Source organism: Scyliorhinus canicula, chromosome 3 (assembly GCF_902713615.1).
Source record: "Scyliorhinus canicula chromosome 3, sScyCan1.1, whole genome shotgun sequence".
In the NCBI taxonomy this organism is placed as follows: domain Eukaryota; kingdom Metazoa; phylum Chordata; class Chondrichthyes; order Carcharhiniformes; family Scyliorhinidae; genus Scyliorhinus; species Scyliorhinus canicula.
In genome coordinates, this window is record NC_052148.1 from 75,119,472 (window position 1) to 75,131,296 (window position 11,825).

At 46.6% G+C, this 11,825-nt stretch overlaps 1 protein-coding gene across 1 annotated transcript in view; it reads left to right on the forward strand.

The window, feature by feature from the left end:
• Positions 1-7,959, forward strand: part of msmp1 (microseminoprotein, prostate associated 1) — a 29,738-nt gene extending 21,779 nt beyond the window's left edge. The window contains exon 3 of the mRNA XM_038793022.1: positions 7,511-7,959. Coding sequence (XP_038648950.1) covers positions 7,511-7,613 — 103 coding nt within the window. The 3' untranslated portion in view covers positions 7,614-7,959. The remainder of the gene's footprint in view (positions 1-7,510) is intronic.
• Positions 7,960-11,825: the final 3,866 nt, after the last annotated feature.

Genomic DNA, 11,825 nt, shown 5'->3' on the forward strand with positions numbered 1-11,825 from the left:
CAAAGATCAACTTCAACTGTGCACAGGACCCGCTAACGGACCGATTGAACCCCAGATCGGGGGAAAGGACGCCATTGCTAGGGAGCTGGGAACATTCATGGAGCAGGTGGGGATGGTGGACCATGGCCATTCCTACACCCCGGTGAAAGGAATTCTTGTTTTTTTTTGCCGGCCCACTAAGCGTACTCAAGGATAGACTTCTTTGCAGTGGGGAAAGTGGTACTTTCAGGAATAGTAAGGTCGGAATACTCTGCGATAGTTATCTCTGACCACACTCAGCATTATGTGTATGTGAGGTTGGAGACGGACCGTGCCCAACGCCCCACATGGAGAGTGAGCGCAGTCCTATTGGCCGGTAAAGTCTTCTTCCAGAAAATATCACAAGCCATAGGTGAGTACGTTACAAATAACAAGAGCGAGGAAGTCTCACCTACACTTTCTGGGAGGCACTGAAGGCTGTGATTAGGGGAGAGATTATAGCCTACAAGGCACATAGATAGAGGGAAGAGCGGGTGGCCAGGCAACAACTGATCGACTCCATTCTGGAGGTCGACAGAGAATGCTCTGTGGCCCTGACAGTAGAGCGTCTAGCAGACAGAAAAAAGCTGCAGATGGACTTTAACCTGTTATCCGCCGGGAAAGCAGTGCACCATCTCCGACAGACATGGGAGACCTTCTACGAACACGGGGAAAATGAAATGAAATGAATTGAAATGCAAATCGCTTATTGTCGTTAGGCTTTAAATGAAGTTACTGTGAAAAGCCCCTAGTCACCACATTCCGGTGCCTGTTCGGGGAGGCTGGTACGGGAATTGAACCGTGCTGCTGGCCTGCGTTGGTCTGCTTTCAAAGCCAGCGATTTTGCCTACCTACTGGCTCACAAGCTGAGAAAGCAGGCAGCCACGGGAGAGATAGTTCAGGTGAAGGATAGCAGAGGCAGACTGGTAACTGAGCAAAAAGAGGTCAACAAAGCATTCAAGACCTTCTACCGAGGACTGTACACCTCCGAACCCCCGCCCTGCCGATACCCCTGACTTACTTTCAGAATGCATCAATAACCTCCTCTTCTTCCGGATTGGCTGTAATCCCAGCAATGCCCATTGCTCATACCTAGCACTGAGAGGAATACAGAACTGTCAGCGATCTGATTCGCTGGCAGCTCTCTAAACTGGGACTTCCTCTCCAGATGGGGAGGTCGACAGAGGTCCCACCCTGAGCAAATTAACAGGCCACTGAACATCACATGGCTGTGGGGCCATGTGTTTCCCAACGACACTTTGGGCAGTGGGGCAAAAAACCTCACCATCTGAAAAATCTTCCCCTGTGAGTATGAACACGAGAGCTGCAGCCAAGCCATGGGGAAAAGATAGTGCAGGTGGCAGATCAAGATTGCACATTAACGTTGCTGAAAACAACTCAAATGGTGACCAGGCAGGTATTGTGCATATATGAAGGGTTTGCGCATTGATGTCACATACCATGTCATCAACAGAGAGCCTAGTCACCCAGTAGTCATTCGTTTGTTTGCTGCGGGGTTGACATACACCAGGTATAGGGCACTGACACAGAATAAATAAATTGTGATGACTACCAGGATCCAGGATACCAGGCATTGACCAGCACACTGCGTGGCCTGTGGTCTCACACTAACTATGATTTGAATGAATGGATCCCTTTCATTTTAGAGTTGACATGGGATGCAGGCAAAGCAATGTATAGGTATATAGTCAGTGGCAACCTGCACCTTGGGGAAGCCAACAATTCTTGCGAATTCTCCTGCTTGATCTGTTGGTTCGTCCAGGGAAGAAGGAATGAAATTAGTCTCTTCGCACAGAAAAGTTCTGTGGCGTTCAGCATACAGAAGTCTGAGAGATGTTGCTTAAATTCCAACAACAGTCTGAAAGGAACCAAGCACACAGATTTTCAGAGCAGCAGTTACAGTGAAAAGCACAGATAATGTGGTCCATGCCCTCATCTGAGGTTGGGGTTGTGGCTGCAATAATTGGCAGCTTTCATTAATAGCTCCTTTGGTGAAATAGTAAAAATGTCTTGAGCATTGATCATCGCTAATGATCATTGGGCGACATGGTGGCACAGTGGTTAGCACTGCTGCATCACTGCACCAGGGGTCTGGATTCAATTCCGGCCTTGGGTGACTGTCTGTGTGGAGTTTGCACATTCTCCCCATGTCTGCGTGGATTTCCTCCGGATGCTCCAGTTTCCTCCCACAGTCCAAAGATGTGCAGGTTAGGTGGATTGGCCATGCTGAATTGGCCCTTTGTGTCCATAAAGGCTAGATGGGGTTAGGGTTGAGGCATGAGCCTAGGTAAGATCCTCTTTCAGAGGTTTGGTGCAGACTCGATGGACGGAATGGTCTCCTTCTGCACTGAAGGGTTTCTATTATAGGAGATTTGCTCCGTTAGAGTATGTATGCATGAGAACAAGCAGCACAGACTACTGGAAAAGGTCACGCTGACACAGGGCACAGTAGAGGAAGGAGAGAGAACACCCCACCCTTTCTCCAGCTCTGGTCATTTGCTAGGGGACCAGGCCATGAAAGTGAGAGGGGTTGCAGCATACAAGCACACAGCTGCCAGACAAAAAAAAAGCAATGCACTGCCAATGTGCTTGTCATATTTGGGCGAGGTCCGGATCTTGCCCAGTGTGAATCTCGATTTTGGCCTTTCCCGCTTTTTAACGATGCTTCCAGATACATGCTGGGCATAACACAGTGGTTAAATCACACCTAAGGTTTCACAGAACATTAACTTATTTTTTTAAAGTCACTGTCAAAGCAGTAAAATAATAATTTCAAAACAGAGTAATTAAAAATGTCCATTAAAATGTGCCAAGAAACACCAATAAACCTTTTTTACCTTTTCCCTTAAGATGCAGAGCTAGAAAGAGACAGACTGGGGCCTAGGGAACGGGTGGTGACCGGGCCTGAGCTGAAGGTTTGGGTTTATCTCACACTGACCTTGCATTTGCATTTGCCTCTATTGCACACACTCAATGCTAGCATCAGCAGAATTGAAATGAAATGAAATGAAAATCGCTTATTGTCACAAGTAGGCTTCAAATGAAGTTACTGTGAAAAGCCCCTAGTCGCCACATTCCGGCACCTGCTCGGGGAGGCTGGTACAGGAAATTCATATGAAAGGTCAGAAGCAGGTTGCCTTTCAGCCTGCATGGGTTTTCCTCCTTCTCAACCTACTTTGTGGATAGGTTTTGGGAAGGGAGAAGTAGGAGGGGAGGGTGTGCGTCTAGCACACTTCAAATCTCAGGATTCTTGCAGTCGCTCACCCACAGGGACTCACTCACCCACAAGGACTCACTCACCCACAGGGACTCACTCACCCACAGGGACTCACTCACCCACAGGGACTCACTCACAGGGCCTCACTCACCCACAGGGACTCACTCACAGGGACTCACTCACCCACAGGGACTCACTCACAGGAACTCACTCACCCACAGGGACTCACTCACCCACAAGGACTCACTCACCCACAGGGACTCACTCACCCACAGGGACTCACTCACCCACAGGGACTCACTCACAAGGACTCACTCACCCACAGGGACTCACTCACAGGGACTCACTCACCCACAGGGACTCACTCACAGGGACTCACTCACCCACAGGGCCTCACTCACCCACACACAAAATCTCTCACACAGAGTCACTCACATATACACACACATTCACAGACTCACATACACAGACTTCTTAGTCCACTGCTATCTAATGTGATATTTCTTACTCTAATGCTGTTCAGCAGTCTCAATTTGCACACATTATACCTCACTTCTACTTCAATAAGCTGGTACCCATCACTCTGTCACTAACCACACGAGTGAACCAGCAAGGACGTTGGTCCCCATCCTTTTTTTTCCAATTAAGGGGCAATTTAGCGTGGCCAATCCACATCTGTGGGTTGTGGGGTGAGACCCACACAGACATGGGGAGAATGTGCAAACTCCACACGGACAGTGACCCGGGGCCGGGTCCTCTGCAACGTGAGGCAGCGGTGCTAACCACTGCACCACCCGTTCCTCATCCTTTTGACGTGCAACCTGTCCCTTACCAATGTCTAGTTCTGGTTGCCAGAGTTTAGGAAGGATAAAGTGATCTTGGAGGTTAGGTTGGGGACATTGAGGTTGTTTTCCTTAAAGCAAAGCAGGTTGAGGGGGGATTTAATAAAGGTGTACAAGATTATGAAAGCATCTAGATAAGGTAGAGAAATAAAATTTGTTTCTATTAGCTGATGGTACAAATTCCTGGAGTCACGGATTTACGATTCTGAGCCAAGAAGAGGTAGAGGGACAATGTGAGCAAGAGCTTTTTTACACAGCAGGTGGAAATGATCTGGAACTCACTGCCTTTTGAAGGAATTTGAATAAGTGAGGGAAATAAACCACTGGGATAAGGTAGGAAAATGGGATTAGAATGCTGTAGAAAGTAAGCATGGACCCGATGGGCCAGATGGCCTCCTTCTATACCTTTATGGTGGGTCTGTCCTATTTGTGGATGGGACCTGCTAGGCAATGGTGATGAAGGAGCCAGAGACATTGGCTGAAAGGTACAGTTCTGTGAATATGACAATATCAAGCTGTTGCTCAAGTATTTGTGGGACCCAAATTTTAGGGAGGAGAACTTTGTAGGGTTAACGAGGCTGGGCCTGTCTTAGTCATTTGAGCTGCCTTTGTCAATGTCAGGTTATGTGTCAGATTTTATTCTGATCATTGGTTTGATGTGAATGACTTGTTTGGTTATTTCAGAGGACTGAAAGCAATAAACCACATTGTTGTGGGTCTGGAATCACATTTATAATCAGACCAGGTAAGGATAGCAGATTCCCTTCCTTACCTAACCAGTTGGATTTGTCTGAAAATGTTATAGTTTCAGAGGAGAATAGGACTTAGGAGCAGGAGTAGGCCGTTTGGAGTTTCACACCAGCTCCGCTATTCAATATATCCCCTCAGCATCCACCCGAGTTAGTCCCCTCAGGCTCTGGTGTGTTTCATAAGACCACCTCTCATTCTTCTAAACTCCAATGAATACAGGCCCAACCTGTTCAACTTTTCTTCATAAAGCCCTTCATCCCAGGAATGAGTCAAGTATACCTTCTCTGGACTGCTTCTAAAGCTTACATCTTTCTTCAAGTATGGAAACAAAAACTACACAGCATTCCAGATCTGGTCTTGTGACGGCCCTGTGCAACTGCAGTAAAACCGTCCTTCATTTATAAAAGCAAAATATTGCAGATGCTGGCTATCCGAAATAAAAACAGAAAATGCTGGAAAATCTTAATAGTCATATAGATTTAACGTTTACTCCATTTCTTGCGCCATAGATGCTGCCAGATTTGTTGAGTTTTTTTCCAGCATTTTCTGTTTTTATTCCTACTTTTATATTCCATTCAACTTGCAATAAATGCCAACATTCAATTTGCCACTCTAATCACTTGTGAATCATAGAATCATAGAATTTACGGTGCAGAAGGAGGCCATTCGGCCAAACAAGTCTGCATTGGCCGTTGGAAAGAGCACCCCACTTAAGCCCCACACCTCCACCCTATCCCCGTAACCCAGCAACCCCACCTAACCTTTTTTTAGGGGACGCTAAGGGGAACTTAGCATAGCCAATCCACCTGACCTGATCATCTTTGGACTGTGCGAGGAAACCGGAGCACCCGGAGGAAACCTACGCAGACACGGAGAGAACGTGCAGACTCCACACAGACAGTGACCCAAGTCGGGAATCGAACCTGGGACCCTGGCGCTGTGTAGTAACCGTGCTACCCACTGTGCTACCGTGCCACCCTGTGCCTGCATACTAACTTTGTGATTCATGTAACAGGACACCAAGATCATTCTGTACCACCAAATTCTGCAATCACTCTCTATTTAAATAGTATATTGTTCTATTCTTCCTGTCAAAGTGGAGAAATTAACATTTACACACTTTATACTCCATCTGTTAAATTTCTGCACACCCACGTAACCTGTCTATATCTCTTTACAGACTCTACCTCCTCTTGACAACTTACTTGCCTACATTTCTTGATGTCACGACAACTTTAGATACCATGCATTCGGTCCTCTTTCGAAGTCATTGATATCGATTGTATAAAATTGAGGACCAAGCTCTGATCCCTGTGGCATTCCATAAATGGCCCATTATTCCCTACTCTCTGGTTTCTGTTAATGAACCAATAGTTTAGCAAAGAACAAAGAACAAAGAAAGAACAAAGAAAGGTACATCACCGGAACAGGCCCTTCAGCCCTCCAAGCCTGCGCTGACCATGTTACCCGTCTAACCTAAACCCTTTTACACTTCTGGGGCCTGTATCCCTCTATTGCCATGCTATTCATGTATTTGTCAAGACGCCCCTTAAACGTCACTATTGTCCCTGTTTCCACCACCTCCTCTGGCAGCGTGTTCCAGGCAGCCACTACCCTCTGTGTAAAAAACTTCCCTCGCACATCTCCTCCAAACTTTGCCTCTCGCACCTTAAACTATGTCCCCTAGTAATTGACTCTTCCACTCTGGAGTAAAAAGCTTGACTATCCATGCTAATATGCTACTCCATGTTGGCTCTGCCTGATCACATTGTGATTTTCTAAGTATCCTGCTATAACCTCCTTAATAATGGATTCCAGCACTTTCCTCAATGACACATGTTAGGCTAACTGCCCTATAATATCTTGTTTTCTGCGTCTCTATTGGTTAAAGTTGTTTATTCATTCATTAAGTTCATAGTCTACATTAACTGATACTAGCTTTTTAATTCCAGATTTATTTAATTAGTAGAATTTGAATTTCTTAGTTGCTGTGGTGGAATTTAAATTCACATCTCCAAATCATTACTTCATGCCTCTCGATTACCAGTCCTTTTGTAACATAGGCACAATGCTACCGTAGCCACATAAACTTTAATTAGTGGCATGGGAACTGAGCTGGTAATCCCATCCAAAAGGCAGTACCTCTCACCACAGAGCACTCCTGTGGTCAAAGGGTCAATAGATGCCTAAATGTATGTGCACAAATTCGTTTTGAGGCTTTCAATCACCGTTTTGTGACTAACAAGGCCAAGCTGAGTGTAGAAGAAAGATGCAATATTTTTGTGACCCTTTCAATGATTTAGAAGGTGTGCAAAAAACATTGAAAAAATGGCCTGAGCCACGTAATATTCTGCTTGGAAGATTATTTAATATTTTTCATTACAGTAAACTTGATTTCCTTTGTACTTTTTTTCACTTTGTCTACTGAAAGTTTTTTTAAAAACCTAAGTTATGCATTCAAATTGAACTAATATTGTGTTTAGTTCTCAACAAAATTCCAGGAAAGAATATAATGATTTACCTTCACAAATAGAATAGGTCGACAACTTTTATCAGTTATAGTTTCTTCTCTTTCTTTGTCACATACCTATTTTGTAAAAGAAATGTACTTAATAGCTCAGTTCTTTGAAAGAAAAGTTAATTGGAATTAATCTCTGTTCAGGGTAAATTACTCATCTGACTTTGGTCATCACTGTGACGTTTGGTACGATGCAAAGACCTGCCAACTCTCCCTTCTCTGTGGCCGCAGTTTGAAGAAGACATAAAAGTGCCCCACAAAATCAGATGCACCCGTCAATAACATGCTTAATTTACACTCAACAAATTCTGTCAATTGTATGTGTATACATGAACATTCTGCTGCATAAAATATGAATTTAATTGCTTGTATTTAGCTTACATAATAAACCAATAATAATGTACTATATGGAATATGGCTGTAACCCAATCTCTTGTATGAGGCTTTTTTATATTGTACTTCACAGCTTTTCTGCTGGGCTAGTTGCAGAAGCAGATTTAGCAAATCTTCCCATTTTCCTGTTCAACTTCTCAAGTAAATTTAAATTTATAGAATCATAGAATTTACAGTGCAGAAGGAGGCCATTCAGCCCATTAAGTCTGCACCGGCCCTTGGACGGAGCACCCTACTTAAGCCCCCCCTCCACCTTATCCCAGTAACCCAACCTAACCTTTTTGGATACTAAGGGGCATGGCCAATTCACCAAACCTGCACATCTTTGGGCTGTGGGAGGAAACAGGAGCACCCAGAGGAAACCCATGCAGACACGGGGAGAAAGTGCAAACTCCACACAGTCACCTGAGGCCAGAATTGAACCCGGGTCCCTGGCACTGTGAGGAAACAGTGCTAACCACTGTGCCACCATGCCGCCCACTGTGCTGCCCATCCTGTACTGCTATCTTTTCAAACATACTTCTGTCTCCACATGTCCATTTTGCACCACTTACTTTTTCATCTATTTAGACTGTAGTTCAAAGAGCAGCAAATATTATTTGGGAGCAAGGATAATGGCTGAGAGGAGGAGGTGGGGGGTGGGTGTTGACATGGACTGTCCAGGGGTAAAGTGGCCCGGTGAAATGGGCAAAGGCTTTCACTCACGTGAAGAGTTTGAAAGTCAATGTGGTGCTATTGCAGGAGACCCACTTGCGAGTGAAGGACCAGGTAAAGCTCTGTAAAGGGTGGGTAAGTCATGTATTCCATTCGGCCTTTGATAGGAAGGCGCGGGGGGTGACATTTCTGATAAAGAAAAGAATCCGATTCCAGATGGAGATGATGGTGGAAGATCTGGTGGTGGGGTGTATGTGATGGTGATAGGAGTGCTGGAGAGTAAATCTATTGTGTTGGTGAGTGTTTACACATCAAATTGAGCCGATGTAGGCTTTATGGAGAGGTGGTGGTGACAATCCCAGGTATGGACACACACCAATTGATTTTTGTAAGAGGGACCTGAATACCACCTTGACCCCGAAAGTGGACTGCTCCAAAGTAAAGTCACTTACCCCTTCGGGGGGAGAGGGGGGTTAAGGTATTTGCAGCATTTATGACAAAGGTGGGGGGGGGGGGGGTCAGACCCGTGGAAATTCTAACATCCGGAGGGGGAATTTTCCTTTTCCCACTGGTGTATAAGATATACTTGTGGATCAACTTTTTTGTATTGGGGAGGGCTCTGCTGCCAGGGGTAAGGAAAACGGAGTACTCTGCGCTTGTAATTTCTGACCATGGTCCACACCTGGTGGATGTGGTTTTGGAGAGGGGGCCGACTCAACGGCCAGCGTGGAGTTTGGATCTGGGGCTGTTAGCAGACCTCGGATTTTGTGTAAAGATAGCCAAGGTGTTGGATGATTATGTAGAGTTCAACAGGAATGAGGAGATTTCATCCTCAGTGTTGTGGGAAACCCTGAATGCGGTGGTGAGAGGGGAGGTGATTGCATATAAGGCGCGGGCGGATAGGGAAGTGAGGGAGGAACCCCAGCGGTCGGTGGCTGAGATATTGGAGGTAGATGGGAAATATTTGGTGGACCCTACCTTTTGGTGAACAGGAAGCTGTTGCAGGCACAGTTTGACCTGGTGTCCATGAATAAGGCGGCGCGGCAGTTGATATGGGCGAAGAGGGCAGTTTATGAGTATGGGGAGTAGGCCAGGAGTCTGCTGGTGTGCCAGTTGAGGCAGCAGGTGGTATCCCGGGATATCATTCATATGTGAGAGGGTGTGGAGGTGAGTTGGATTCAGCCCCTGAGAACGTGAATAGAGTGTTTGAGGCGTTTTAGAAAACGTTGTACAGCTCGGATCCTCTGGAGGACGGTTTAGACATGGTTGAATTTTTGGAGGGGTTGGAGTGTCCAATCGGTGGTGGAGGAGGGCTGATTGGGATTGAAGGAGCCGCTGGGGGCAAAGGAACGCAGGAAGTCAATTGGGACTATGCAGATGGGGAAGGTACCAGGGTCGGATGGGTTCCTGGTAGGATTTTATAAAATGTTCACAGACAGGTTGGTCTGCTGGTGATTTAAGCCTTTTAGGATATGGTAGCTCGGGGATTGCTCCCATAAATGATGAGCCAGGCCTCCATTTCACTCCTTATGAAGGAGGATAGCAACCCGGTGGAATGTGGGTCATACCAACCAATCTCATTGTTGAACATAGACGCAAAGGGTTTAGTGAAGGTGTTGCCACTCAGATTGGACCCCACAGGTCAATGGGGAAGATCAGACGGGATTTGTGAAGGGCAGGCGATTCATGGACACCAGGTCAAACTGTCTTCCAATGTGTGGTGCCTGTTGAATGTGGTGTTGTCTCGGGCAGAAAGGTTGAGCAGGAAGTGATTGTGGCGCTGGATGCAGAGAAGACCTTTGATAGGGTGGAGTGGAGGTGTCTGTTCATGGTGCTGGAGTGATTCGAGATAGGACCTAAATTTATGTTGTGAGTGAAGTTGTTGTACCAGGCAAAGGCTAATGTCTGGAGAAATAACGTAAGCTCGGCTATTCCTGAATGCATAACTGGACGAGGCAGGGGTGCTCTATGTTCCCTCTCCTATTCACGTTTGGCCATCGCCTTAAGGAGCTTGGATAAGTGGAGGGGGATAATTGGGGTGCCGGGGGAGCATAGGGTGCCTCTGTATGTCGACGACCTGTTGCTGCACGTCACGGATCCGGTCCCACATTTGGGAGACATAATGGGATACTAAAGTCGTTTGGAGCTTTTTCTGGGTATAAACTGAATTGGAGCATAAGTGAATGTTTTCTGGTCATCCTGCTGGAGAGGGCAACGAATTGGGGGGGGGGGGGTGTTGTTCAGGCTGCCAAACTCGCATTTCAGGTACTTAGGGGTACTGGTGGCAAGGGATTGGATGCAGCTTCAGAAGCTAACTTTTACAAGCTTGGTGAGCAGTGTGAAGGCAGACCTACAGAGATGGAATAGTCTCCCATTGACGTTAGCTGGGCGAGTGCAATATCTTGCCATGGTTCTTGTTCCTGCTTTTCTGCCGGTTTTTCTATCAAAAGAGTTCTTTGTAGGAATGGAAAACATGATTTTGCAGTTTATATGGGCAGGGTAGGTGGAGAGGGTCGGAAGAGTGGTCCTACCGAGGGACCGGCAATCAGGGGGGGCTGGGGCTGCCAAATCTGTTTTACTAGTATTGGGGGTGAATGCGGAGAAGGTGTTGGGTTGATCTGGGGATCGGGAGTGCGGGCTCTGGTGACGGTCCCACTTCCATTCGCCCCATGGATGTTTTCAGGAAACCCAGTGGTGGTGGCCACCTTAAAAATATGGAAGCAATTATGGCAGCACTTTAAAGCAGGAGAGGGTCGAGGATGATACCGATCAGGGACAACCATATGTTTGAGCTGGCTAGGGCGGACACCGGGTATGGGATGGAAGGAGTAATGGAGAATTTGTTCCTGGAAGGGCGGTTTACGAGATTGGGTGAGTTAGTGGAGAAGTACAGGCTCGCAAAGTCAAAGACATCCAGATACTTGCAGGTCCGGAATTTTACGAGAAAGGTTTATTTGTGTTTTCTGGTTGTTCAGCCCGCATCGTTGGTAGAGATGTTACTGTCACTAGGTGGGTTGGAGGAGGATAAAACAGGGAAACTATCTACGGGAGGCTGCTGGCGGAGGACGGGGCCTCATTGGAAAGAATTAAGGTGAAATGGGAGGAACTAGGGGGTGAAGTGGAGGAGGAGCTGCTGCAGAGTGTGAATACCACTTCGCCATATGCGATGCTCTGGCTCATATAACTGAAGGTCGTGCATTGGGCACACTTAACGAGGGCAAGGTGAGTAGGGTATTTGAGGGGGTAGAAGGTAAGTGCGAGCAGTGTGGAGGAGCCCCAGTGAATCATGTACATAAGTTCTGGACATGTCCTAAGCTAGCGAACGTTTTGGGGCTCTTTTTTCAGCACCGTGTTGGCGATCTTAGGCAGGGAGCTAGAGCCGGGTCCCTTAGAGGCCACATTCGGGGAGTCA